The sequence below is a fragment of the Abramis brama genome (genome assembly GCF_963993115.1).
Source record: "Abramis brama genome assembly, chromosome: 13".
NCBI lineage: Eukaryota > Metazoa > Chordata > Actinopteri > Cypriniformes > Leuciscidae > Abramis > Abramis brama.
The window spans coordinates 24,237,139-24,263,105 of record NC_139975.1 but is presented as its reverse complement, the minus strand read 5'-3'; the positions used below and the strand labels follow the sequence as shown (position 1 = coordinate 24,263,105).

Sequence of the window (25,967 nt, the reverse complement as noted above, 5' to 3'; positions counted from 1 at the left end):
CTGAGATGAAAACGTACAGTGCAGCCTTACCAATTCATGTTCTTATCTAGCACAATAATTGCATGAGCATATTTGGGAATCTGGAGAAGAAGGGTGCAATGCTTGTATCTTTCCAGCTGTCATTTTCCTTTAAGATGATGTAAGGCTCATCTCCCTAAGAATGGTCTCCCTCCCCCGTCCAAAGCCTCTCTCAGCACGCTGCATTCATTCGCACTACGCTGCTGATGCTCTGGAGAGTAAGGATGCTCAAACTTCCCAACGCCACCCTCCTTTTCAACTCGAAATCCTTTTAATGAAACGCTGGGTGGGAGCCAGGTACATGCAGACTAACTGTTCCGGACGGACCAGATTTCATGAGAGAGAAGCACTCTTCTGAGGGAAGTTGAAGCTGTCTTGGTTGGTGCAGTTTTTCATTTTTTATAAGCAGAACTTATTTTTGGATCCTCAGCTGGAGGTTACATGAGCTGCACAATTGGTTCCCTTGGGTGAGAGCTCTTCTATTTCTACATTATTATAATTAACAGGAGATGTGTGTTCAGATTTATAATCTGGCAATAGATGCCCAGTCGTATTAGAAGGAGAAGCCTAACAGTCTCACTGTGTCATTTTGATACATTTATACTTTCATAAACACTCTGCAGGTCTTCGGAGATGCTGTACATAACACAATGGACTGTGAACGTCTGTTAAAGAGTGTGCAGGTTATGTTCCTCTTGACTTTTTGCTCACTAAACAGAAATCAAAAACTTTTGCATATTCGCTTTTGCATTTTTTGAAGTGTGCAACGCCAAAATGGCCCTGATTGAAAATTGCAGGACTTATCAAACGCCCAAGGACAGTGGATGTGCTCAGAGTTGCTCTTCTGATGTGATTGAGCTCAATGTAGGTGGACAGGTGTATTACACACGCCATGCCACCCTCACCAGCGTGCCAAACTCACTGCTGGGGAAATTATTCTCCACTAAAAAGGACATTTCCAACGACCTCGTGCAGGACATCAAGGGACGCTACTTCATTGACAGGGACGGATTTCTGTTTCGATATGTTTTGGACTATCTCCGCGATAAGAACGTCGTCCTGCCGGATTATTTCCCGGAGAAAGGGAGGCTGAAACGGGAGGCTGAGTTCTTCCAGCTGCCCGAGCTCGTCAAAATCCTGACACCAGATGATTATATTCACAATGATTTTGACGAAGCGTCCCTGGGAAGCGATCAAAGACTGTTCCCTGCATCTTACCTGGACGCGCGCGATAGGTGCTACGGCTTCATCACGGTGGGATACAAGAGCTCGTGCGCCCTCGGGAGGGACGCTGATCCAAAAGCTCGAGGAATACCCAAAATCTTTATTTGCGGAAGGGTCGGTCTGGCTAAAGAAGTTTTTGGGGACACGTTAAACGAGAGCCGGGATCCTGACAGGTTACCTGAGCGATACACTTCTCAGTTTTCACTGAAGTTTCGCCATCTGGAGCGAGCGTTTGATATGCTCGCGGAGAGCGGATTCCACATCGTCGCGTGCAATTCATCACTCACCACATCTCCTCACAACAGACATACAGAGGACAGAAACTGGGCCAACAACACGGAATATGTCTTCTACCGTAAGTAGCCTACAGCAAACAACAATGGCAGTCGGTCATTATCCTTATAATCATAATCGATTATTAATTATATAAACAATAATCGATTAATTAAAGGCAAAATCGAATTATTTTTTCTTCAATAGTCAAGTCAAGTCACCTTTATTTATATAGCGACTTTTACAATAGCCTACAGATTTAATCAAAGCAGCTTCACAATGATAACATGAAAATAATACAACAAAGTTTGTTGAAAATTGCGTCGTCCACCTTAAGTAGGCTAAGGCAGATCAATAATATTGTTGAATATTAAATGTCCCCATAAGCAAGCCAAAAGCATTCAGAAATGTTTGACCACTGAATACCACGACTGGTCAATCAGAAGCAAATATAACAGTGCTCCAATTTATACAATCCTAATAAATAAAATTTTGGGGATAAAGTGAATTTGAGTAAGATGCACAACATTACCAGCACTGTGAGTTTTCACACTTTTCTCAGCCTGAACCACTAGGCGGCGCACATAGTTTGTTCAATTCTATCCTGATCAATTCTATAATCTGCCTCAAACTAAATTGTGCTCAATTCTTTAGGTGACTAATGCACGTCCCTTCAAATATTTGTAGACTGAACTTATTTTTTTCAGTAAGAACATTGATAGAAGAGAGAGAGAGAGAAGCTTTTGAGCCAATGCAGATGTGAAGAATTCCCTCAAGTATAGCTCTCAGGAATATGAACAGAGTGTGGCATATGAATATTTCAGTAATCTACCAGAGAGATGGTCATGTCCTCCCCCCTCCTCTCTCTTTTTCTCTCTCTTTATTTAAATACATGTGCACCTTTTGGATATAATTGTTCTCCAGTGCCTGCCTTCATTAGTAGTTAATTTGACTAGCTTTTGTCTTAAATGAGAGAGATGTTGAAGCATATGGCCAATTAAAAATCACTTTGTGCTTAATTCCAAACGAGTCCCCTTGGAAAACCTAAAAAGAGTGGGCCTGGAACGGAGAGCTTCTGGAGGACAGTCACGAGATTTTTTGGGGCGAATGGACATATGGCTGCTTAATGATTTGTTCTCTGTCATCAGTATAATTACTGCAGCATTCAGCCCCTCCCATACACATAATGGAAAAAAACTTATGACAAATCAAGATATACTATAAAAGTATGAGTCATCATGCTAAATTGTAAATCACGGTTACTACATCTACGCCACAGTCACGCTGATATTCAGACCGACAGCATGACTGCAAATGTGATATTGGTTTTACTTAACAGTTCAATAAACAAGAAGTTAAAATCAGCATGAATTGTAAATTCACCCTATCTATTTTATTTTCTAAATGCATTGATCTTATTGTGAATACATCTGTGCATGTTTCTTTCTTTTTTTACCTCGTAATGTTTAATCAAAATGTCAGATGTATGCAGGACTTCTCCAATTATAGTCACTTAAATCCCGTCCCTGCAAGCTAACAAGTCATCTTCCTCCAATTTTGATTGCAAAACCCACATATCAACATCCAATCAAAAACCGATGCATTGAACCAAGTCCCCGCCCTACATTTTTTCTTTTTCTGTAATCCGTAATCTGTAATTCTGTAATCAAAGTTTCACTCTGATGTACATCACAATATGGTAGTAAAAAAATCTATTGCTACTTCCGTTTCATTGCAACTTTAATGGTAAGTAACTTACATTTTAAACACAATAGTGCAGTTGCTTTGTAATTTTTTTTGTCCACCAAGCCCAAGCAGAATTAAACGTCGTCTCAGACAGTATCAGTGTTTTATTCAAGAATGAGTCAGTGTTTTCGAACAAATCGATTAAATGAATGATTCAATGACTCACTTGTAAGGACAGTCATTTGTTTGTTTCATTCCTGAATAATTCAGTGTATTTGACTGAATCGAATGAATAAATAATACAATGAATTAGTGAGTGAATTAAATATATTAAGAACATACATTTTCTCTTATAATCAGTTTACAGATTACTTTAAGTAACAAGTGAAGTAACACAGTTTTCCGTTTTATGTTTTCATTAGGAAAGCACTTGATTGGCAAGTTCAAGTGTGCATACTTGATTTACAGGGAAATAATTTATGTTTATATATATAAGACCATTGCTGAACTTTATGGCAGATAAGATTGTATGGCTTTTCTCAAAGATTTACAAGCAAACACAGAATTACTAAGAATCTCAAAGGGCAATCACATACAAATTATCTTTCACAAACATAATCACATATTTCACCTAAAAATCCAGATGCTCACATTAAACTTCACATAAAATAGATTGTTTTTGTTGGTATTTCCTGTGATGCCTATTTCGTGTGCAGACTCATTCATATATTTAAGCAAAAATAGAGAATCACCACTCGCCAGGGGTGTCATGAAATTATTTTATTGAGAGGACAGGAGTGCTGGTTCACTTGGTGCCCATAGAGGAACGAAATAAGAAATGACAAAAGAAAAGAAAAACACTTTTTATCTACTTAGTTGTTACTTTATATTAGGGTAAGATGTGAAAATCTAGTAGTACAATTTTTATTTAAGCTGAAAGGGGACCTGGCTTTAAATCCTAACCTATTACTTCTTTTAATAAACCAAACAAATGAATTTGACAGCTAGTGATCATCATGAATTTTCAGGATGAAAGAAGAAAAAAACAAAAGAAGAAGCAGGTTTGACATTATTTTCCACAGAAAAAAGTCATATGAGTGTGGAGACACATGAGGGTGGGTCAATGATCACATAATTTTCAGTTTAAAGCAATAAATAAATAAATAATACCAATATGAATGACTGTTAATATGTGTTTTCCACCACAGTGTTAGGCAATTGTGCATTTGTTGCATTTAAAGTTGAATTTAAAATAACTCTGTTAACAAGATAAAATTATAATGTTGCAAGATAATTGCAAATAATGGTTGAAATGTCATATTTTCACTTTACCCTGCACTGTTCAGTTTACAGCATGATTGGTAGATTCTTGTCTCTCTTCTGAATTAGTTTGCTATTGAATCCCCTGGTAAATGAACCAGTTGCTTTTTACAGGCCTTACTGCCTTATTTGTGCTGTTACTTCTCAGAACATCAACCACATGACACATTTTACCAATTTAGACTGCCCAAATGATTGGTATGGTAACATATCATTTGCGTTTTTTCCTTACAGCTTCTTGCATGCTTATTTTTCTTTGTCTCTTACTCACTCCTCCTCTTTCTTATGTACTTCATCACTTAACATCGCAGCCCATTCTTACAGTTAAAAATGTGCTGTGGGTTGTCCTTGACATTTTTTACCATACCAACTGCTCAGTTTTGTCTTTGAATGAATTAATAGTCATGATTAAAGGCCAAAGATCACAGTTACAGTGAATTCTGTTAGGCAGAAAAACAAATTGCATGAGAATCATGCAATTCATAAACATCTCACGCATAGCCACATTTCATAGCTGCATTTAGACGGGAACTCATTTACTGACTTTTCCCTCTCTTTTTTTTTTATTGCCTGCATCAGTTTTGCATTTTGACCCTAAATTTCAAAGCTCTGAAGTCTAAATATTTTAAATTCTACACATGTTGCACATTAATGACGAACAGCCCAGAATATGTAAAATAATACTTTTCCTTCTCCTGAAAGATCATGATCAGTAACAATCCCTCTTCAAATGGATGAGTTTTATTCTTTTGATCATTAAGGACCAAAACTGTATAGCTAATTATTTACATCACAAGCCAGCTTGAAAGTTTTCCAATTAAAAATCTATTCTTAAGGTCACCTTCTCTGTTGCCTAAGAATACTGATGATCTATGGCATGTTTTTGCATCATAAAGCAGAATCATCCTGTGAAGTTAACTCTGCACACATAATTATCTCTACATTCAAAACCTAGAATTTAGCTCACACTATATAATTTTGCATTTAATGTAACCCAACATCACGACTTGGCCTGTCAAGTTGTTTCCAGTCCAGTGCAGATTACACATTAGTGTGGGCCCTGTGGAGTGGGGGTAACTGTTATGGCCCGCTCGTTGAAGTGCCTAAATGCAACCCAGATCCCTTATATACTGAACATTAGGAACATAGGGGTGCAAACCAGAAATTCCCATGCTCTACAGCAACTAAACTTGTCAAAATAAACCATGGTAAGAGAGAGAGATCATTCTGGCCATTTCCTCGAAGAACCTCGTGTATACGCAGTTTCTATTATTCCTGTGAACACTATTTACAGTCTTTATTGAATTGGCACAAGAAACAAATCCTGTGTCCACTGTGGGAGTTGAAATGGGGCAAATATAGACTGTTCCTATCTCTATCTATAGGCTTCTGTACAGAAAGAGTCACTTGGCCCACCTGAGATTGAAAGTAAATGTAGAAGAGCGAGAAAGCAGTGCAAGTGGTTTTCCCAGCAGAACCAGCCATATCAACTGTGTTAAATATTTCTGCGCTTAAAGGGATAGTTCACCCAAAAATGAAAATTAGCCCATGATTTACTCACCCTGAAGCCATCCTAGGTGTATATGACATTCTTCTTTCAGACGAATACAATCGGAGTTATATAAAAAATGTCCTGGCTCTTACAAGCTTTATAATGGGAGTCAATGGGTATACGATTTTGGAAGTCCAATCAGATCCTATCCATCCATGTTAAAAGTGCTCCACGCGGCTCCGAGTGGTTAATAAAGGCCTTCTGAAGCGAAGCAATGCGTTTGTGTAAGAAAAATATTCATATTTAAAACTTTATTGACTCAAATAACTAGCCAGAGGGCCGTACACGAGTCAACTTGCGCCAGAAGAGTATTCATCTGAAAGAAGAATGTCATATACACCTAGGATGGCTTCAGGGTGAGTAAATCATGGGCTAATTTTCATTTTTGGGTGAACTATCCCTTTAAGAAAACTATGAAATTATAAGAGCACAGGGTTGATGCTTTGATATGGGATTTTGGGCAAAAATTCTATGTAAGATATACTGTAAGATATTGGCTGCATCCAAAATGTTGTTCTAATATATGTTCTATTGAATACTTTGCAAACGCTAAAAAAGTGTGTTCTGTATATTATGAGTATGTGTAGTATGAATGTAAGCCGAACATACTACATTCACCATGTTGTCATTATCATGTGACCTACCAGCATCACTTGCGTTGCCTCACTGTCATTCATAAATCCTCTCCCGTGGCCTCATGGGATAGTAAAGTGTCCATCGTATGCTCACTTCAGTATCTCGCTGGAAGTATCATCCGGGTACTTTCTGCCTACACTTTTATGAGTACTGTGAATTCAGACATATTGTCTGCACCCGAAAACATTGGCAGCTGACTTGTTGCCTCGCTGCCCTATCAGGCAATGACTTTGCAGACAGCGTTTGTGCACGAAGGTACCTCACGAAACAGTCTTCTGAGGCAGCGTAACGGTTTAATGATCTACAGCAAAATAGAGCGAGGTTTGGTGAAGACTAAGTGAATATTTAATGACTACAATAGTAATTTCTCGCTAGAAATGACATAAGTGTTAAAATGATCAAAAATGTACATTTACACTGATGACCAGCCGCAACTTGTGATCAATGTGATCATCTGACTTGGATGTGCTAGAAACTGTGCACAAAAAAACATTTTTACGCATCCTCCTCTACCTCCCCCTAAAGTGAAGGCTAACCGGACATTTCATGTCATTTTTACAGTTAAATCGTGTTAAATGTATAAGAAAGACAAATCAAATTTATGTTCTATAAATGTTTACATTTTTACTGTATTTTAAAAAAAAAACATAATTATTCTTGCAACCATAGCTGACAAGATTTTTTTGTTGTTGTAAAAACTAGATTTTTTTACAGTGTACAATGTGAATTTTTACAGCAGTTGCTCTTCTTTAGTATTATTCCTGCTCTCCTTCACTGTGCTTCTCTATGACACTGTGGAATTTTTCTTTCTCCACATCTCAAAAGGAAACACTGTAATAATGACAGGGTGTCTGTCATCTCTTTCTATGGTCTTATTCCACCTCATCAGCTCTTCGAGAGGGATCATGACTGATTTGAGATGATCTGGACTCTCCAATCTGTCTGTCAGGCACTTCTTTGCCTTCTTTGACGCGCATGGCCGCCTTTAACAAAGGAAAGAGATTGCAGCTCGTGTCAACATCAGTCAGAGGATGAAATTGTCACATTGCCTGTAATCTTCCAGCACAAAGCCTCTGGAATGCAGACTTGGAGACTGGGATTCACATTACTTGTCCTTAGATTAGGACAATGGGTGACCTATTAAGCCCTTTTTCAAAATCTTGATTTCGTTTTTTGGGTCTACTAGGTTTTGATCCTTGAATGTTCCAAAAACACAATATTTTTCATATATTTTACATTGTTGCAGCACCTCTCTTCCCATTCTGTCTGCAATGCTCGGTTTAGTTCCGGTAAGCCCCTCCTTCTGAAAAAAATGCAGTATGCTCTGATTGGTGGGGAACAGTGTGTTGTGATTGGTCAACCTCTTCGAGCGTGTTTGGGAAATGCCACGCCCCTTACCATAACCGCCAGTTTCAACACAATATTAACTATGCCTCGCCCCCTTTATTTTGCGTATCCATTGGTCGGGAATTATTTAAATGAGGGATATTGTGACAATCTTCCCGGAAGAAAACTCAAAACATTCGGACACCTCATTAGTATTATGAAAAAATATTTAATATTTAAAAAATATGTTTTTTGAAGTTGTAAATAAAACAAAGATTATTGGAGTACGTTTTACAAGAAAACACTCATTTTACAAGAAAATACTATTTCAGTCTTTCTACTTAAAAAATTCACATTCAATTAAATTGTTACTTGCCATTTCTTTGTAATTAATTGGGATTAACTAATGAGTGAAAATTGTTTCTACACCAATTTTTTGTTCAGTGTTTCTCAATATTCCAAGTAAAATGTTTATGTTTCACATACAAGCTCTTTTTATCTGCAAAGATGAGTCTTATGACTGCTCCCCCGCAAGAACAGAATTGGCCTACTTTGCACATTAACAAGCACATAAACATTATCATACCTCAGGCAAAGCTCAAAACCATAAGTGAGGGACTATAATCATGGGCACGATGCATATTTACACAGACCTCTTGTAGTAAGGCCACTGAGTTTATCAACATCATACATGGCTTCCAGAATTCAGGATCGGTATCAGCGGTCTCATTCTCATTAAGTGTGCAGAGAGATTCTTTTGCTAATTTCCCATATCAAACCATTCTGTTGAAAAATCAAGAGGTTCATTTTTTGTCTTTTTTATGATCTGAAGCCAGAGCCACAAAAGCTGAGTGTGCAGGGAGACCAATACCTGCAGAAGGAATTTTATTTCTATCTCAGTAATATTGATGGTTATCATTGTTTTGTGCAAACCGAGGCTGAGAGAAATAGCTCAAATCCAGAAATGCCTGCAGGGTCGTGGTGAGTATGATTGGTTGACTTTCCTGGCATACCAAAATGGACGGCTTGACTCAGTCATTTTTCAAGAGCTCAGAATATTTATTTTTCCCTTGCTGTTTGTAGATAGACCCTATGTTTGAAGCTGATCCTCACAGCCTAAAAGAAAATTGTATTGCCCCACTTTTATAGGTTATTTGTTACATCTTTTATACATTTGAAATATAGGCTAATTGACACAAATGAGCAAACTGTTGACTTATGGCTATAGAGTGCTGCAATGCCAATAGCATCCCTTGACTAAAAACCAATAGGTTTTTTACATTGGCTTTTGGATTATTGTAGAAAATAAGATGTGACCAACAAAAGTTTATGATTCTCACAAGCTTTGTTCATCATAACAATCTTCACGATAAACTACAGTAAGGTCGCATGACTTCAATGTCTCTGTTATGAATGCTCCGAGACACGAAGATCGATCCAAACGCAGCTTTATTAAATAAGGGTAATCCAAACTCGTAATCCAGTAAACAGGCAGTGGTCAAGGCAGGCAGCAATAAACAGAGTCCAATAAACAATCCAGATAGGGGCAGGCAGAACAGAGTCAGAAACGGTAAACAGTCCAGGGTCAAAAACAGAAAACAAACACGGGAAACCGCTCAGAAATGCAGACTAACAGTACAACAAGACTTCGCGATGAGTGAATGTGAAAACCAGGTATTTATGGTGTGAGTGAAACAAGGTGATGAGAAACAGGTGAAAGAGATGAGTGCTGATGAGTCCGGGCAGTGCGTTATGGGAAATGTAGTGTTTGAAGGAGTGATCACAGTCTAGTGTGGAGTGGCCTCTGGTGGCTCTCGAAGGCACTCCAGCTGGTGACCGTTACATAGCAGCCCCGGGAAACAAACACGGGAAAACCGCTCAGAAATGCAGACTAACAGTACAACAAGACTTCGCGATGAGTGAATGTGAAAACCAGGTATTTATGGTGTGAGTGAAACAAGGTGATGAGAAACAGGTGAAAGAGATGAGTGCTGATGAGTCCGGGCAGTGCGTTATGGGAAATGTAGTGTTTGAAGGAGTGATCACAGTCTAGTGTGGAGTGGCCTCTGGTGGCTCTCGAAGGCACTCCAGCTGGTGACCGTTACATAGCAGCCCCGGGAAACAAACACGGGAAAACCGCTCAGAAATGCAGACTAACAGTACAACAAGACTTCGCGATGAGTGAATGTGAAAACCAGGTATTTATGGTGTGAGTGAAACAAGGTGATGAGAAACAGGTGAAAGAGATGAGTGCTGATGAGTCCGGGCAGTGCGTTATGGGAAATGTAGTGTTTGAAGGAGTGATCACAGTCTAGTGTGGAGTGGCCTCTGGTGGCTCTCGAAGGCACTCCAGCTGGTGACCGTTACATAGCACTTGGACTGGGCGAGACCAGCGGAGAAGGAAGCTTTGGGCTGGGCAGGACCAACGGCGAAGAGGGCTTTGGACTGGGCAGGACCAGCGGCGAAGAGGGCTTTGGCTCTGGCTCGGCGGGCATGACACTTGCAGTCTCGGCTGGACTGGCGTGAAGTGCAGGCTCGGTTGGACTGGCGTGAAGATCCGGCTGGACGTGAAGATCCGGCTGGACGTGAAGATCCGGCTGGACGTGAAGATCCGGCTGGACGTGAAGAGCCTCTGACTGGGCAGATGTGACGTGAAGAGCCTCCGGCTGGGCAGACGTGGGGTGACCGGCTGAGAGAAGAGACAACGGCTCAGGAACAGACAGCAGGGCAGCATCCATCTTGCCCGGAGACACTGGCTCGGCGGCAGCCATCTTGTCCGAAGACACTGGCTCGGCGGCGGCCATCTGGTCCAAAGACACTGGCTCACCGGCGGCCATCTTGTCCGAAGACACTGGCTCGCGGCGGCCATCTTGTCCGAAGACACTGGCTCGGCGGCGGCCATCTTATCCGAAGACGCTGGCTCGGCGGCGGCCATCTTATCCGAAGACGCTGGCTCGGCGGTGGCCATCTTGTCCGAAGACACTGGTTCGGCGGCGGCCATCTTGTCCGAAGACACTGGCTCGGCGGCGGCCATCTTGTCCGAAGACACTGGCTCGGCGGCGGCCATCTTGTCCGAAGACACTGGCTCGGCGGCGGCCATCTTGTGAAACGCTGGGCTGGACGGGACCAGCATCTCGGGAAACTCTGGACTGGGCAGAGCCAGCAACTCAGGAAACTCTGGACTGTCTGTTGAGACGTAACAGGGCTCTGGTGACGTGGCGATGGCCACTTTCGCTGAGGGCTCAGCGGATGCTGTGAGTTTGTGGGACCCCTCATCCATAAAGCCCACTGTGAAGGATGAGGCACTTAACCGGAGAGCGAGATCAATATATTGAATTAAAGTCCATTGAGGGGTGTTATCAGGCATGAGGTAATCAACAATGTCTGTAAGCCCATAGCGAAACATGTCCTTCAGGACACTCTCATCTACATCCACTCCATGGCATAGTTCACAGAACTCCTCCACATACCTCTCTATAGGGCGGTCACCTTGGCTGAGACGGAACAGACGAATTATTGGATCCATGGTAGGTCTGGATCTTACTTGGCTGCTGGATCTGTAGTTGGCGAAGTCTTCTGTTATGAATGCTCCGAGACACGAAGATCGATCCAAACGCAGCTTTATTAAATAAGGGTAATCCAAACTCGTAATCCAGTAAACAGGCAGTGGTCAAGGCAGGCAGCAATAAACAGAGTCCAATAAACAATCCAGATAGGGCAGGCAGAACAGAGTCAGAAACGGTAAACAGTCCAGGGTCAAAAACAGAAAACAAACACGGGAAAACCGCTCAGAAATGCAGACTAACAGTACAACAAGACTTCGCGATGAGTGAATGTGAAAACCAGGTATTTATGGTGTGAGTGAAACAAGGTGATGAGAAACAGGTGAAAGAGATGAGTGCTGATGAGTCCGGGCAGTGCGTTATGTAGTGTTTGAAGGAGTGATCACAGTCTAGTGTGGAGTGGCCTCTGGTGGCTCTCGAAGGCACTCCAGCTGGTGACCGTTACAGTCACCATCACTAAGCTTCCAACAACTCTTTCAGTCTTTACTTAAAATCTACAAGTTGAAAAATTTGAAATAAATAGTTTTACAACAAGGCTATAAAATTTTGTCAGATAAATACCTTAACCAAGTTTAGTGTTTTGTTCACCCCTCGTATATATATATATTTTTTTTCAATTCTTCATATTTTGATGGTTTACTGCAGGGTCAAAAATAAATATCCTCTCCGGACATCACTTTTGGCAGAAACTTGGGCCAGTGCTGCATCTCAGGTGGTTTGGTCTTGGATGAATTTATTTAGAAATTGTTGAATCTACATTATAATAATAATAATAATAATAATACCTTTTATTTATGGGCGCCTTTCAAGGCACTCAAGGACACCTTACAATATAGAACAAAGCAATAAGTACAAAACATACAAACACATCGATGCTACACATCATACAATCATTTCATTAAAAGCTATTCTAAAAAGATACGTTTTTATCTGAACTTTAAAACAGGAAATTGAATCCATTTGGCGAATGTGCAAGGGTAATGCATTCCACAGCTTAGGCGCCACACAACTAAAAGCTCTACCACCAAAGGAACTCATCTTGAAGTTTGGCACAGACAACAAGTCTGCAGAAGATGATCTCAAAGATCTAAGAGGTGTATACAAATGAAGAAGATCTGACAAATATTGAGGAGCCAGATTATGAAGTGCTTTAAACGTAAGGAGTAATATTTTATAATGTACACGAAAATGAACAGGAAGCCAATGTAGATGGTAAAGAATTGGAGTTATGTGTTCAAAAGAACGTGTATGAGTTACAATTCTGGCTGCTGAATTCTGTATTAACTGTAGTCTGTGAAGCTGTTTTTTCGGAATCTCACATAAAAGGGAATTACAATAATCAAGCCTAGATGTAACCAAGGCATGAATGAGAACTTCAGTACAGTGTTGAGAAAGTGAAGAGCGAAGTCTAGTAATATTACGTAAGTGAAAAGATGCAGTACGTGAAATATTATTAATATGGGAACTAAAAGAAAGCAAACCATCAAAAATAACGCCAAGACTTTTCACCTGGCTAGAGAAGTTAACCGGGCAATTATCAATGAACAAGGGGAAAGATTGAGCTTTAGATAAAGCAGACCTAGATCCAACGAGAAGGGCTTCAGTTTTACCTGTATTTAACTTTAAAAAATTATTAGTCATCCATATATTAACATCCTGCAAACATTTAGTAAGGTTAGAAGGGAGATAAGAAGCATTTGGTCTTGTGGATATGTATACTTGTGTGTCGTCGGCGTAGAAATGAAAATAAATACCATAGGAACGAAAAATATAACCGAGGGGTAGAATATAAATAATAAATAAAAGCGGACCCAAAACAGACCCCTGCGGAACGCCGTGAGTGACCGAGACAGGCTCTGATTGAGCAGTCTTAATCATCACAAACTGTTTTCTGTCACATAGATAAGACGAAAACCAAAGTAAAACATTATCAGCTACTCCAATGCAGGCCAATCTTTCGAGTAATACTGAATGGCTAATAGTGTCAAAGGCAGCACTAATATCTAAAAGAATAAGAATAGACAGGAAACCAGAATCAGCAGCCAAGAGAAGATCATTTGTAACCTTAATAAGAGCTGTTTCTGTACTATGATTGGATCTAAAACCCGACTGAAAATGCTCATAAATGTCGTTATCTTGCAGATGTGATTCTAGTTGAGTTGCTACTATTCTTTCAAGGATTTTAGATATAAAAGGCAGGTTAGAAATGGGCCTATAATTATTTAGATCATTAGGATCGGCACCAGGTTTTTTGAGAATTGGAGAGATAGAGGCCATTTTTAATGATGAAGGAACAGTAGCAGAAGATAATGAAGAACTTACTATAGCTGTAATAATAGGAGAGATCGAATGAGTACAAGACTTAACTAAAACAGTAGGTAAAGGATCGAGTGAGCAAGTAGAAAGCTTAGACTTTGTGATCAACTTAGTGATGGAATCAACTGAAGGCAGCTCAAAGTTAGAGAAAGTTTTAACAGGGGCAAAAATATGATTATGTCCAATTTGATAATCACTAGACATTAAGTCAGAATTAAGTAGTTCTTGATGAATATTGTCAATCTTAGATCTAAAAAAATTTGAAACAGATACACATTGATTGGGAGAAAGTGAAACAGTATTGTGAGGTTTCAACAGTTTGTTAAAAGTACTGAATAAAGTCCTTGTATTACTTTGTCCATTGGCAATGATATTTGCATAAAAAGATGATTTTGCGCTTTCCAGCTCAGCCTTGTAAGAAACCAGATGCTCAGAGTACATCTGTTTGTGTACTTCAAGACCAGTTCGTTTGCATAGTCTCTCCAGTCGGCGACCTAAAGCCTTTTGATGTCGAAGTTCAGGAGTATACCATGGAGAAGAGTTGACATAGGATACAAAACGAGTTCTCATAGGAGCAACATTGTCAAGTATTTGAGAAAAACTATTGTTATAGAAATTTACCAAGTCAGATGTAGAAGAATTAAAACAACACTTGTTTACAGAGTGATCGATCATTCCATCCAAAACATTAAGATCAATATTCTTAATATTACGAAATGAAACAGAGCGTTGAGACTTAACTTTAGCCAATGGAAGAGAGATATTGAATAATATAGGCTTATGATCTGAGATAGAAGATTCAATAGGAGTAAAATTAAAAGGCTTGACACCTGAACAGCATACAAGATCCAAAATATGTCCCTTGTTGTGTGTTGGAAATTTAACAAACTGCACAAGGTCAGCACTATCCAGAATTGATTTAAACTCATTATACTGAGTGTTAGTAGTATTGTCAAAATGAATATTGAAATCTCCCATCAACATGATGTTCGGAGACAGGGTACACAGATGTGTTAAAATGGTAGAAAATTCAGTAAAAAATGTGTTCATAGCAGATGCTTTTGGTGGTCTATAAATCGTGACAACAATAGTGGGAGTTGAACCTTTAAGCTGTACAGCCAATATTTCAAAAGATGATGGCTCCTCCGATATAGAAATTGGACAGACTTTATAACTGTCACGATAAATAAGTGCAAGACCGCCTCCTTTACCTGTACAGCGAGGCTTGCATGTATAAGCATATCCAGCTGGTATTGTTTGATTTAAATGAAAAAAGTCGTTAGGCTTCTGCCAAGTCTCAGTTAGAGTCATAAAATCAATGTTTTGGTCTTGAATAAGTTCATGGATAATAGATGTCTTAGTGTTGAGTGATCGAACATTAAAAAGAGTAAAACAAAGTGGTGCAGAAGGTGCGAAATCTGACCTGGGCAGCGGAGTAAGCACTTCATAGTCAACAGATCGCCCAGCATTTTTCGGCAGTCTTGGGTTTGAAGACCAAAAAGACCGAATTTGTCCACCACGTTCAGATTTAGCAGAGCTGAATCGGATATTCCGCTGAGACCCACGGTGAATGTATTTCGGTCGGCGTATAAGATCCGGATGATTACCGCTGTGCAGCAGCAGTGGAGTTATGACAGGTCTAAGTTTGTATAGATCCGCCACCGAGTACACCAGACAAGGAGTAGCGCTGAACAACGCAGAGGAGAAAATAATCCATAACAACAGTTTGAAGAGCCACATGGTGAAGTCTTGCTGAATTAGGATAGACAAACCCAACGGTGATGCCTAGCTGAAAACGCCAATCTTCCGCCACGATCAGCAATAGTTATCACTTAAAGTCCGATTCAGAGTTCCAGGAGTAAAATAATGAACGGAGAGGCTGGATACAATTTCCCGACTTAAAAAGATTCAATTACAAAAGGAAAACAATAAAATAACCGGTGAGTAGCGGCAACCAAAACGTGCCAGCGTTCACTCAACCGGAAGTTCGAAGTCAATGACAAAATTGTCATTCAATTCAGAGACATGAATTGAAAGCCTAACATTGAAATGTTAGGCTTTTGATTACACAGCTGTTGAGATCTTTTCCTATGTGTATGTGATGGTGCAGGCAGGCAAGGAAGAGTAGATGAGGATCTTTTCCAGCTTAAACTTTATTGAAACAAAGAAGGTAATCCAACAGGACAGAGGTGGAGATGGGGGTTCGGCAGACTGGTAGTGGGAGTGTGGACAATGGTGGAATCTAGGGAAAGGAGAGCCCAGCGAGCCATAGGAGTGGAGGGTTGAGGCGTTGTCTGAGACCCAGAAGTCTGAGGCGAAGCCAGAGAAACAATGGACCAAGGTGGAGCCAACGGGACGAGGGATCCCGAGGGATGACGGGCCGAGGTGGAGTCCGGGGGCTCGGAGGCCTGAGGTGAAGCTAGGGAATCGACACACCGGGGCAGAGCTGGAGACTTGTAAGCCAAAGGTGGATCCGAGCAGTTGGCTGGAGCCACTGAAGGAGGAGCCAAGTGACTGAAGGGTTCTAGTGAAGGCGGGGCCGAGGAACAGAATGGATTTTTGGCAGAGTGGGAGGTATCGACAGAACTTGCGACCATAGTTGACTTTGGGAAACGCACCCCAGGATCATAGAGTCCATAACATTAACTTGGATTCGATTGAACAATTCAACCTCAGTGGTGAGGTGATGGTGGGAATCAGCTTCAGGATGTCTCCTCTGGGACGGACGTGGTAGCTGGCACTATCTTCAGGGCAGACCGGTAATCTGGCTCAGGCTCCGGGACGAACTAGGCTGCAGGCACTGGCTCCAGGGTGGAACCCTCCACAGCTCTAGGTTTGGGGTAGTGATGGGTGATTTCGAAACACTGCTTCATGAAGCTTCGAAACCTTTACGAATCTTTTGTTTCGAATCAGTGGTTCGGAGCATGTATCAAACTGCACGTGAAGTCACATGATTTCAGTAAAAAAAGGCTTTGTTAAGTCATAACTGTTTTGAAACGTTTCGAAATTTAAATGGTTCAGCGCCTTTGGGCGATTATCTCTGTGAACCCATGAATCACTGATCGCCCCCCAGTGGCGAACCATTGAACAATTGGTTTTTACCTGATCTCTGATCAGTTTTATACATTTTTAGACATTTTAATTATGAATTAGTATAAATAAAAGGTATAATAGTAGTCTCTTATTGGCCTGTTTAGCTGAGCAGTCCATGGAAAAAAACAAAACAAGCCCTGAAAATAGTCAAAAGAACACATATTATACAGACCCTTGATATTTAATCTTATTAGATTATTAGTTAATTGCATTTGATAGATTTTACTTCCAATAAAATAATGCAATTGGTGTGTAAAAGGTGTTTTTATGCATGTTTGGCATGAGTTTTTTGTTGCATTTTCACTGTTCTGACCAGCAGGGATCACCAGCGTGTGGTGTTTTGAACGCTTCGAAACAGTGAATCATTTTGCGAAGCAATTGATTCGAAGCTTTGAAAAGCTTAGTTTTTCCCACCACTAGTTTGTGGCTGGTGTGGGCTCAGGGTCTGAGGTGGGCGTGGGCCCAGGTTTGGGGTCCGTGGCATGCAAGCAGTGTTGGGCAGCGTTACGTATTACAAGTAACGTGAGCATTGGGTGTAATCAGATTACTTTTTTCAAGTAACTAAAGTAACACATTACTTTTAACTTTACAACAAAATATCTGAGTTACTTTTTTCAAATGAGTAATGCAAGTTACTTTGTTTTCCTATTTGTTGACTGACTTTGCATTTCCTTCAGCCTGAGGCTTATTTCACTTTTGGTTTGAAAGTGCCTTTACATTTGCCAAAAATATAACTTTTTTTTGTTATTAAAAAACAAACAAGCAAGCCCAACCCAGGTGAGAAAGTAACTCAGAAGTAACGTAACACATTACTTTCTATAAAAAGTAACTAAGTAACAGAATTAGTTACTTTTTAGGGAGTAATGCAAAAACTGTAACAAATTACTTTTAAAAGTATCTTTCCCCAATACTGTGTGGGACTGGGATATCGTCCTCCACCTCACCCCCCCAAAAAAGAAATGAGAGGGCTGTCAGGGTAGTGAGTTAGATAGGCAAGTCCCAAAAAAATCTCTGGTGTGGTCCTCAAGGAACCGATCATCCCAGACAAACGGCTAGCAGATCCATGTTTAAATCTTCTTAAATCTCAAGGAAGAGAAGATGAGGATCTTTTGGAGTTTAAACTTAAACAAATAAGGGAATTCCACAGGAGAAATACACTGGCAAAAACAAACATAACAGCTTTGTCAGTTAAACAAAGACAATACCGCACAATGAACAGAAACAAACTCAGGTCTTAAATACATAGGGGATAAAGAGTAGGTGCCATGCAAACAAATGAGTGGCAGGAAATTTGGAACAAAGGACACAGGCACCTAACATAGGAAGTACAAACTAAAAGTCCATAAAACAGAACATAAACCTGACAGCTGAGTAGAAGAGATGTGCGATTACTTGTGTCTTTTTCTTCGGAGGGAAAATCTGAGAAGCAGGAGACTTAAGATAAATCTTGAACATCCCATTGATGTTAAGGGAAAACAATGCAGTTATTAAATAAATCTAATGTGAACCGGATATAATGGGTTTGTATTCTTAAGCCTTGTGATTTCCAGTAGACATTATCCATAATTAATACCACACTATTTAGTAGTTAAACATCTCTCCAAACTTTAATGCACACAAACACAGGAAGCATTACAGCTGCAGGTCATAAGCACAAATACATTAGTTGCCGCCCCTATGATTAGCATCAGCTGCTTCATGTCAGCATTAGAAGATGGAGTGTTAATTAGAAATGCATAGATGTGCGTCACACTATTTTTAGGATTGCTGTCTGAGCTGTAGTGCTAGCAAACACATTACACCAGGCACGCTGCTCAGGAGAATTCAGATCTAAAGCACTCTCAGGCATTTAGACACAATGCATTGTGGGTAGACACCGGTGGGTGGATGCCCCTTGTGATGAGATTGTCTCTGCTCAAGCCCGGTGCCAAATGCATCTCTCAAGCTTGTGTAATTCATGAGAATGCACTCACATACGGTAACTGATTTAACTCCGCAGACAAGCCCCGACCGTAATGGGTCTGCAATATGATCCAGGCAGCCGTGTGCTTCTCTGTAGTCGGTTGGAGATCAGAAGACAGAGGATGGGGTGGATACAGCAAAATACAATCAATTTCTTGTCTGATAGATACTGCAGCCATAAGCTTGGTGAGGATTAATGGTAAACAGCACCAGATTAGCCTAATGTCCTGCTGACCAAGGCCATTTGATATTTACCCCTTACAGTAATGCCAATAAGAAACGATTGTGGAATGCAATGTCTCGAGATCTTTACAGACTGTTTGGGAAATGTGAAATGTGAGTTTTCATATAAATGAGGATGACAGTAAGCTAGGGAGCAGTTTCAACCCAGCTTATCTAGTTTTATGGCAGCGTTATTGTTGCTCGCCTCCGTTCTTGACTTGTGGTCCCATCAGGCTGCACCATCCATTTTGCAGCAATCCTTCAATAAAAGCCTCTCTATTCACCCTGCATACGCTGCAGGAAAAAGAAGTGAAGATGAGAGATGGACAGAGAGCAGAAGTGGATGCAAGGGGAAAGAGGCGAACCTGGTTTAATTGTTATGCAGGGAAATGTTCTGCTTATTCTGGTGTCAGATTCATGGATTCCCATTAGAAAGCCACTAGCAATCACACTGCCTTCAATTAGCCTGTTATTGCATTCTGTAAAATGTATTTGCAGCTCAGTTGAATGAATTTGTTATTAATCAGGATAAATTAGCTGCTTTGGAGATACAATGAACACAAATTATTGCTTCTGAGAATCGTGTTTAGCTAATTATGATATTCAGATGTAAAATGCCATCCCTCTTTGCAGACAGTGTCTCATTGGTGATCATTCTTTTTAATAGTATGTCAAGCTGATAGGAAAAGGGGGGAAATTCTATACATGAGTGAATGAAAGAGAAACACCAATAACAGGAAGATGGAGATATGGTGACCCCTTGGGGGAGTCAGACTTATTTTATCGAGCCTCTGTCAAGCTATATGTTCCCAAAACTACATAGAAAATGCAGCATTTTCTTTATACACGCACACAAATGTGCAATCTTATGCACATACTTTGATTTGGGTGGTCTCTCAATGTAATGTCCAGGTAAATTTTTTAAGCATACTGCAAATTATCATAATGCAAAATAACATAAATTATCATTACTGTACATGAAAGGTTTTTCATGTTTGAAAATATTTTTTATATATATTTCTTTGCCACAGATGCACATGTATTACAAAAAATATTTGTTTTCTTCATACAAAATATTTTTTTTGCTTTGATTTTGACTTGAAATATGACCCGGACATGTTCACAGAGATTTTTCACTGGAGTGGGAGGTGATTTGTGTCCGTGAACTGAAGGAGACACCTTGGCTCGAGGGCCGGTGGTACATGGGGCCAATACAGCCCTGCCAGGAAACAGAATAGCTAGAGGTTGGTTTGCGGTCTGTCAGTGAAGGTGAACAAGATGTCATCCATTAAAAGTTTTTCAGAGTGCTTCAAAGAAGAAGAGAACATGCTTGATTTTCAGATATTTATTTAAACTGAGTTTTAAACAGAAATTCAAGAGGAACATGCTTTTCTAATACTGTTTTTAAAGCTCAGCTTCTCTATCTCACTCAAGCATTTAAGTTAGGCTAGGCAATTTCGGAGAGGCTAGCAATAGCGAGCTAGCTTTGAAAGCATGAGATCCCACCCTCCCTTCAGAGAGTCTCCAAAGCCACGCCTCCTTAAAAACACATGAACGCACACAGCAGAGTCTGCAAAGCATCCCGAGAGACGGCGTTAAATTACCTCATGTCTCAAAGCACATAAAATCACAATAATAATGAAAGTAAACAACTTTCTTGTACAGAGGTCTTACTTGTACCACCTGACTGCTGCAGATTCATTTCAGCGTTGATGGTTTTGACATAGAAATGCATACTATAAATCCGAGTCTTAATGTCATGGGTTGCCATCTCTTAATTACGGTTATGACATGGTGTGACCGCAACATAAGCTTGTTGTTTTGGTTCAGGAGGAACTGTAAAAGGTGCTGCTGTTTGTTGATGGCTCTACGTAACTGTGTCTAAAATTGTGTATAACCTTACGGAATGCACTGATGATGTGTGATCTCTGTGCGAGCAAGGTGTGCGGAGGTATGGAAATACATAGGTTGACAGGCAGGTAGGACATCGTAACGGACCGAATGCAATGATCGGATGAACATTTTGGAAGCCTGAGACTTCCACAGAATATATATGTCCATGTTTTAATATTTAGACCACTTCTATTATTGATTCCTATCAGGATGTGAAGAGAGTTTTAACCAGTATAACAAAAAGGGGGTTGGAGGGGTTTTGTCCCTTTGTTCAGCTAAGTTGATCTTTGGATATTTCTATGCAGCCATAGGCTGTTTTGATGCATGCACGTCCATCAGTTAACAAAAGGGGTTCGTGCACACTGTTATCTTTTTCTAGTCCTTTGTGGTTTTAGCAAAGTTCTTTGTCCAAAACACAAAACAAATCGATACATATAGTTCAAATGGTGATTTAAATACAGATTCTTTATGTCTTTGAAAAGGTCAACGTGATAAGGTCAAACTGCCAAGTGACTAGCTTGCACTCGTACATTTTAATGTGTTTCACTGTGTGAAGTGCACATGATGCTTTTTTATGCAAGTTTGTGAGTTTAATTTCTTTTGAGTAAATGGTGCGTGTTATACGGGCTACTTAAATGGTGGCATGAGCATTGTCTTGTGTAAAATGAGAAACATCTGTGCCATTAGAGGGGTATTTATAATATCTGTATTGGTTGAACTGCATAAAGGGAAAAATAAAGAATATCTTTGCTCACTTCAGTTCTTTCACCTTTGTTATCAGGTTTCACACATCCTGATTCTAGATCGGACTCTGCAATCTGATACCTACAGCAAAATTGCACTGACTTCCAAAATGACTTCCAATTTGACTTCTGTTATCATTTTGGCTGTTTTTATTTTTAGCTCATATATGCTCTGTTGACATTTTGTGGGTTTTGTGGCTTTGTGTTTTTAAGGTGGCCCATCCGGATGGTCTTCTTCTCACTGCGACTGCTGCTGCAAGAGTCACAAGAGCGAGCGCGAGGGTGAGAGCGGCACTTCCTTCAACGAGCTCTCCACTTCCTGTTCCGAGACCCAATCAGAAGCCAGCTCTCCCCAGGAAACGGTCATCGTGCGTCCGGTCACCCGCCAGTCCAAAATCCAGACTTTGGACAGGCCGGTGAAAAAGGGTCCGACCCCAATCCCCAGGAGAACTGACCTGCTTCGTGTGCGGACCACGGGGCCACGTGACGCCATGGCAGGGAAGAGGAAACCGGCCAAGGAGAAGATGACCCCAGAGCAGGAGCTGGAGAAATGCATCCAGGACTTCAGAAGGATTAAAATTCCAGTGCGCTTCCCGGAGAGGAAGTACATGTGGCAGTCGGAGCTCTTGAAAAAATATCAGCTCTGAAATGATTTCCTGCAGGCTCACTGAGCCTATTAGTGTGCAACACAACAAAGCTCTCAGCACATAAGATGACATCATAATTCTTCTCTGCTCTGGCTTAATTGGCTCGTCTGTGTAATCATGCAGCAAGATGCACAATTAACAATTCAGTGAACCTCAAGTGACTCCTAAAGGGACCAGTCCTGTTTTTCTACCAAGCACAATGACATTAAAACAATTTCACAGCGTCTAGACAAACCTCTCAAATAATAAAAACAGATTGTATATATACAAAAGAATCACAAGTGTGTATTACCTGTTAAGGGGATAGTTCACCCAAAAATGAAAATTAGCCCATGACTTACTCACCCTCAAGTCATCCTAGGTGTATATGACATTCTTCTTTCAGACAAATACAATCGGAGTTATATTAAAAAATGTCCTGGCTCTTCCAAGCTTTATAATGGCAGTGAATGGCAGTTTCTGTTTTAAAGTCCATAAAAGTGCATCTATCCATCATTAAAGTGCATCTATCCATCATAAAAGTACTCCACACGGCTCCGAGGGGTTAATAAAGGCCTTCTGAAGCGAAGCGATGCATTCGTGTAAGAAAAATATCCATATTTAAAACTTTATAAAGTAAAATAACTAGCTTCCTGCCAAACAAACATACGGATTCGACTTAAAGGACAAATCAAGTGAAAAATGAACCTGGGCTTAATTAACACATGGTTACCGAGTCGATCGTTCCCTGCGATGCGTTTTCATGAAAATCGAATGTATAGAGTTTTATCTTTAAAAACATTTTAGCTCATAACACTAGTATATGGGGCACAGAGTAAGTAAAAATAAATCGCTAGTTAATACCACTAACAAGGCTCAAAATAGCCTCACACTAACACGGTAACATAATGAGGGTCCTTACATACAAACCGAAGCATTGAGAACTTTGTAAGTGTACAGACAGTTTAATAAGAAGATACTTTATAAAGACAGTACATTACGCGTTGACATGCAGGATCCATCTTGGAAAACAGTCTCGACTAATCGAGCCACGAACGCCGTGCTACGTTAGATTTCACAAACGTAATTCCTATCGACCAGCTATCCAATCGACGGCGTTCGTGACTCGATTAGTCAAGACTTTTTTCCAAGATGGCTCCTGCATGTCAACGCGTAATGTACTGTCTTTATAAAGTATCTTCTTATTAAACTGTCTGTACACTTACAAAGTTCTCAATGCTTCGGTTTGTATGTAAGGACCCTCATTATGTTAACGTGTTAGTGTGAGGCTATTTTGAGCCTTGTTAGTGGTATTAACTAGCGATTTATTTTTACTTACTCTGTGCCCCATATACTAGTGTTATGAGCTAAAATGTTTTTAAAGATAAAACTCTATACATTCGATTTTCATGAAAACGCATCGCAGGGAACGATCGACTCGGTAACCATGTGTTAATTAAGCCCAGGTTCATTTTTCACTTGATTTGTCCTTTAAGTGTAAAGCTCAACTTATGCGAGTAATGCGACGTACTGCTGATATTTACGCTACGCCATAATGCACTACGCTACTTCCGACGTCACAAGTTGCGTAAGTTGTGCTTTAGACTTAAGTGGAATCTGTATGTTCGTTTGGCCGGACGCTAGTTATTTTACTTTATAAAGTTTTAAATATGGATATTTTTCTTACACAAACGTATCGCTTCACTTCAGAAGGCCGTGTTGAGCACTTTTATCATGAATGGATGCATTTTTATGGACTTCAAAACAGAAACGGCCATTCACTGCTTTTATAAAGCTTGGAAGAGACAAAACATTTTTTAATATAACTCTGATTGAATCTGTCTGAAAGAAGAATGTCATGTACACCTAGGATGACTTGAGGGTGAGTAAATCATGGGCTTCATTTTTGGGTGAACTATCCCTTTAATCAGTGTCTATCCCGAACTATCCTTTTAAGTCAGTGCACGGACAGCACTTTTGTACGGCGTTCAAATGCACATCAGAGAACTGTAGGATTCGTATGTGAATGCGGCTTGCATCATCCAATACTGTGTTCAGCTGATGGAGAGTATTACCTCAAATCTACCCTTTGTTTAAAGAGTTTAAAGGTGAGGTCACATTTACCGTTGCTTGACAAGCGAAATCCAGTCATTCCAATAGGAATCTGCACGATCTGGAGCAGATTGCACTTGTGTTCAAGTTGGTCACATAAATTTACTGCACTGACCAACAGAAACTGCTTGGTTTGAAAGTGACTTCTGTGTGAGCTGTGCTTAATACATCTATACGCAAATGACAATGGACCTTTTTTTTTTTTACACAAAATTTCGCTAATGTGACTGCACCCAATGGCGGATTAAGACTCTTTGGTGCCCCTGGGCACTGACACCTAGAGTGCCCCCCCCCCATAATAATACATTCAGTTATTATTATTACTACTATTATTATTATTGCAACTTCATTTCCAACCAAAATCGGATGTTGACGTCAATCTGATGTTGGGTTCTGCCGTCAACCTGCCGTGTCACTCTAGGATCTGCATGGTGCGTTTGGCAGTAGTGCTCATGCAGTAGTGTGAATCTGGCACTATAGATCGCGCGTCCACAAAAAAAAAAAAATTTCAACAAAACATTCAGGGAATTTAGAATGTTCTGATGAAAGGATAGGCCTAGGCTAGAAATACGTTGGAGAATTGTGTTAAAAGAGAAAAAACAAATATTTGCGTGGCGAACCCCTGGACGTGGTGCCCCTGGGTGCCCCGTGGTGCCACTTGCCCAATTGCCCATATGGTTAATCCGCCTATGACTGCACCTTAAGACAGCACAAGTGAGTATGTTCTTGCGGTATCGGATGACAATGCATGTTATTTCACTTATACAGAGTAATGGCTCATATCAATGCATTTAATTTGTGATGTGATCTACATTATTCACCAAACACCATTCACCATTCATCCAAACCCAGCTGAAATTCATCAGGAGGATCGGACTGAAATATAAGGCTGTTTCTGTTTGTCATTGTGAACATTTGTGCTGAGACTTTTGATTTCGCTTGTGGGCATATGAGGATTTTTTTGTTTGTTTTGAATGTGCAATTAATCATTAAATGAACTGGGTTTAAAATACAAATTGTTAATTTGAGTTGTTATAATCCTGACACATTGCAATGTGGTTTCACATTAGAGTAGGCACAGCATTTAAACAGGATCCTTGACAGACAAATCAAGAGCTGCTTGTTTCTTGTATATGCAAATCAGATAAAAGATGCGAGAAGGTAAATTGTCTCTTCACGAATGTGGCAGATGACCTTAACCTTCTCTCTGAATTTAACAGATATGAGCTTTGCTGAATCTAATACTAAACCGCAGACAAATCTCTTTGCAACACCTTCCAGCTGATTTCAGATTCTGAATTCTGCTTTCTGCTGCCTGATATATTAGTTTTCTCTTTTTCTGTCACCGTGACAGAAAATTGTTAATATAATACATGCATCACAAATACCATTTTTAACTGAC

General features: G+C 40.2%; 1 protein-coding gene across 1 annotated transcript; it reads left to right on the top strand.

The window, feature by feature from the left end:
• Window positions 1–246: 246 nt before the first annotated feature.
• Window positions 247–22,835, top strand: kctd16a (potassium channel tetramerization domain containing 16a). The gene is made up of 3 exons (XM_084133413.1): window positions 247–485; window positions 642–1,597; window positions 22,041–22,835. The coding sequence occupies exons 2-3, from the start codon at window positions 793–795 to the stop codon at window positions 22,472–22,474; spliced, it is 1,239 nt and encodes a 412-aa protein (XP_083989539.1). The 5' UTR covers window positions 247–485; window positions 642–792; the 3' UTR covers window positions 22,475–22,835.
• The last annotated feature ends 3,132 nt before the right edge of the window (window positions 22,836–25,967 follow it).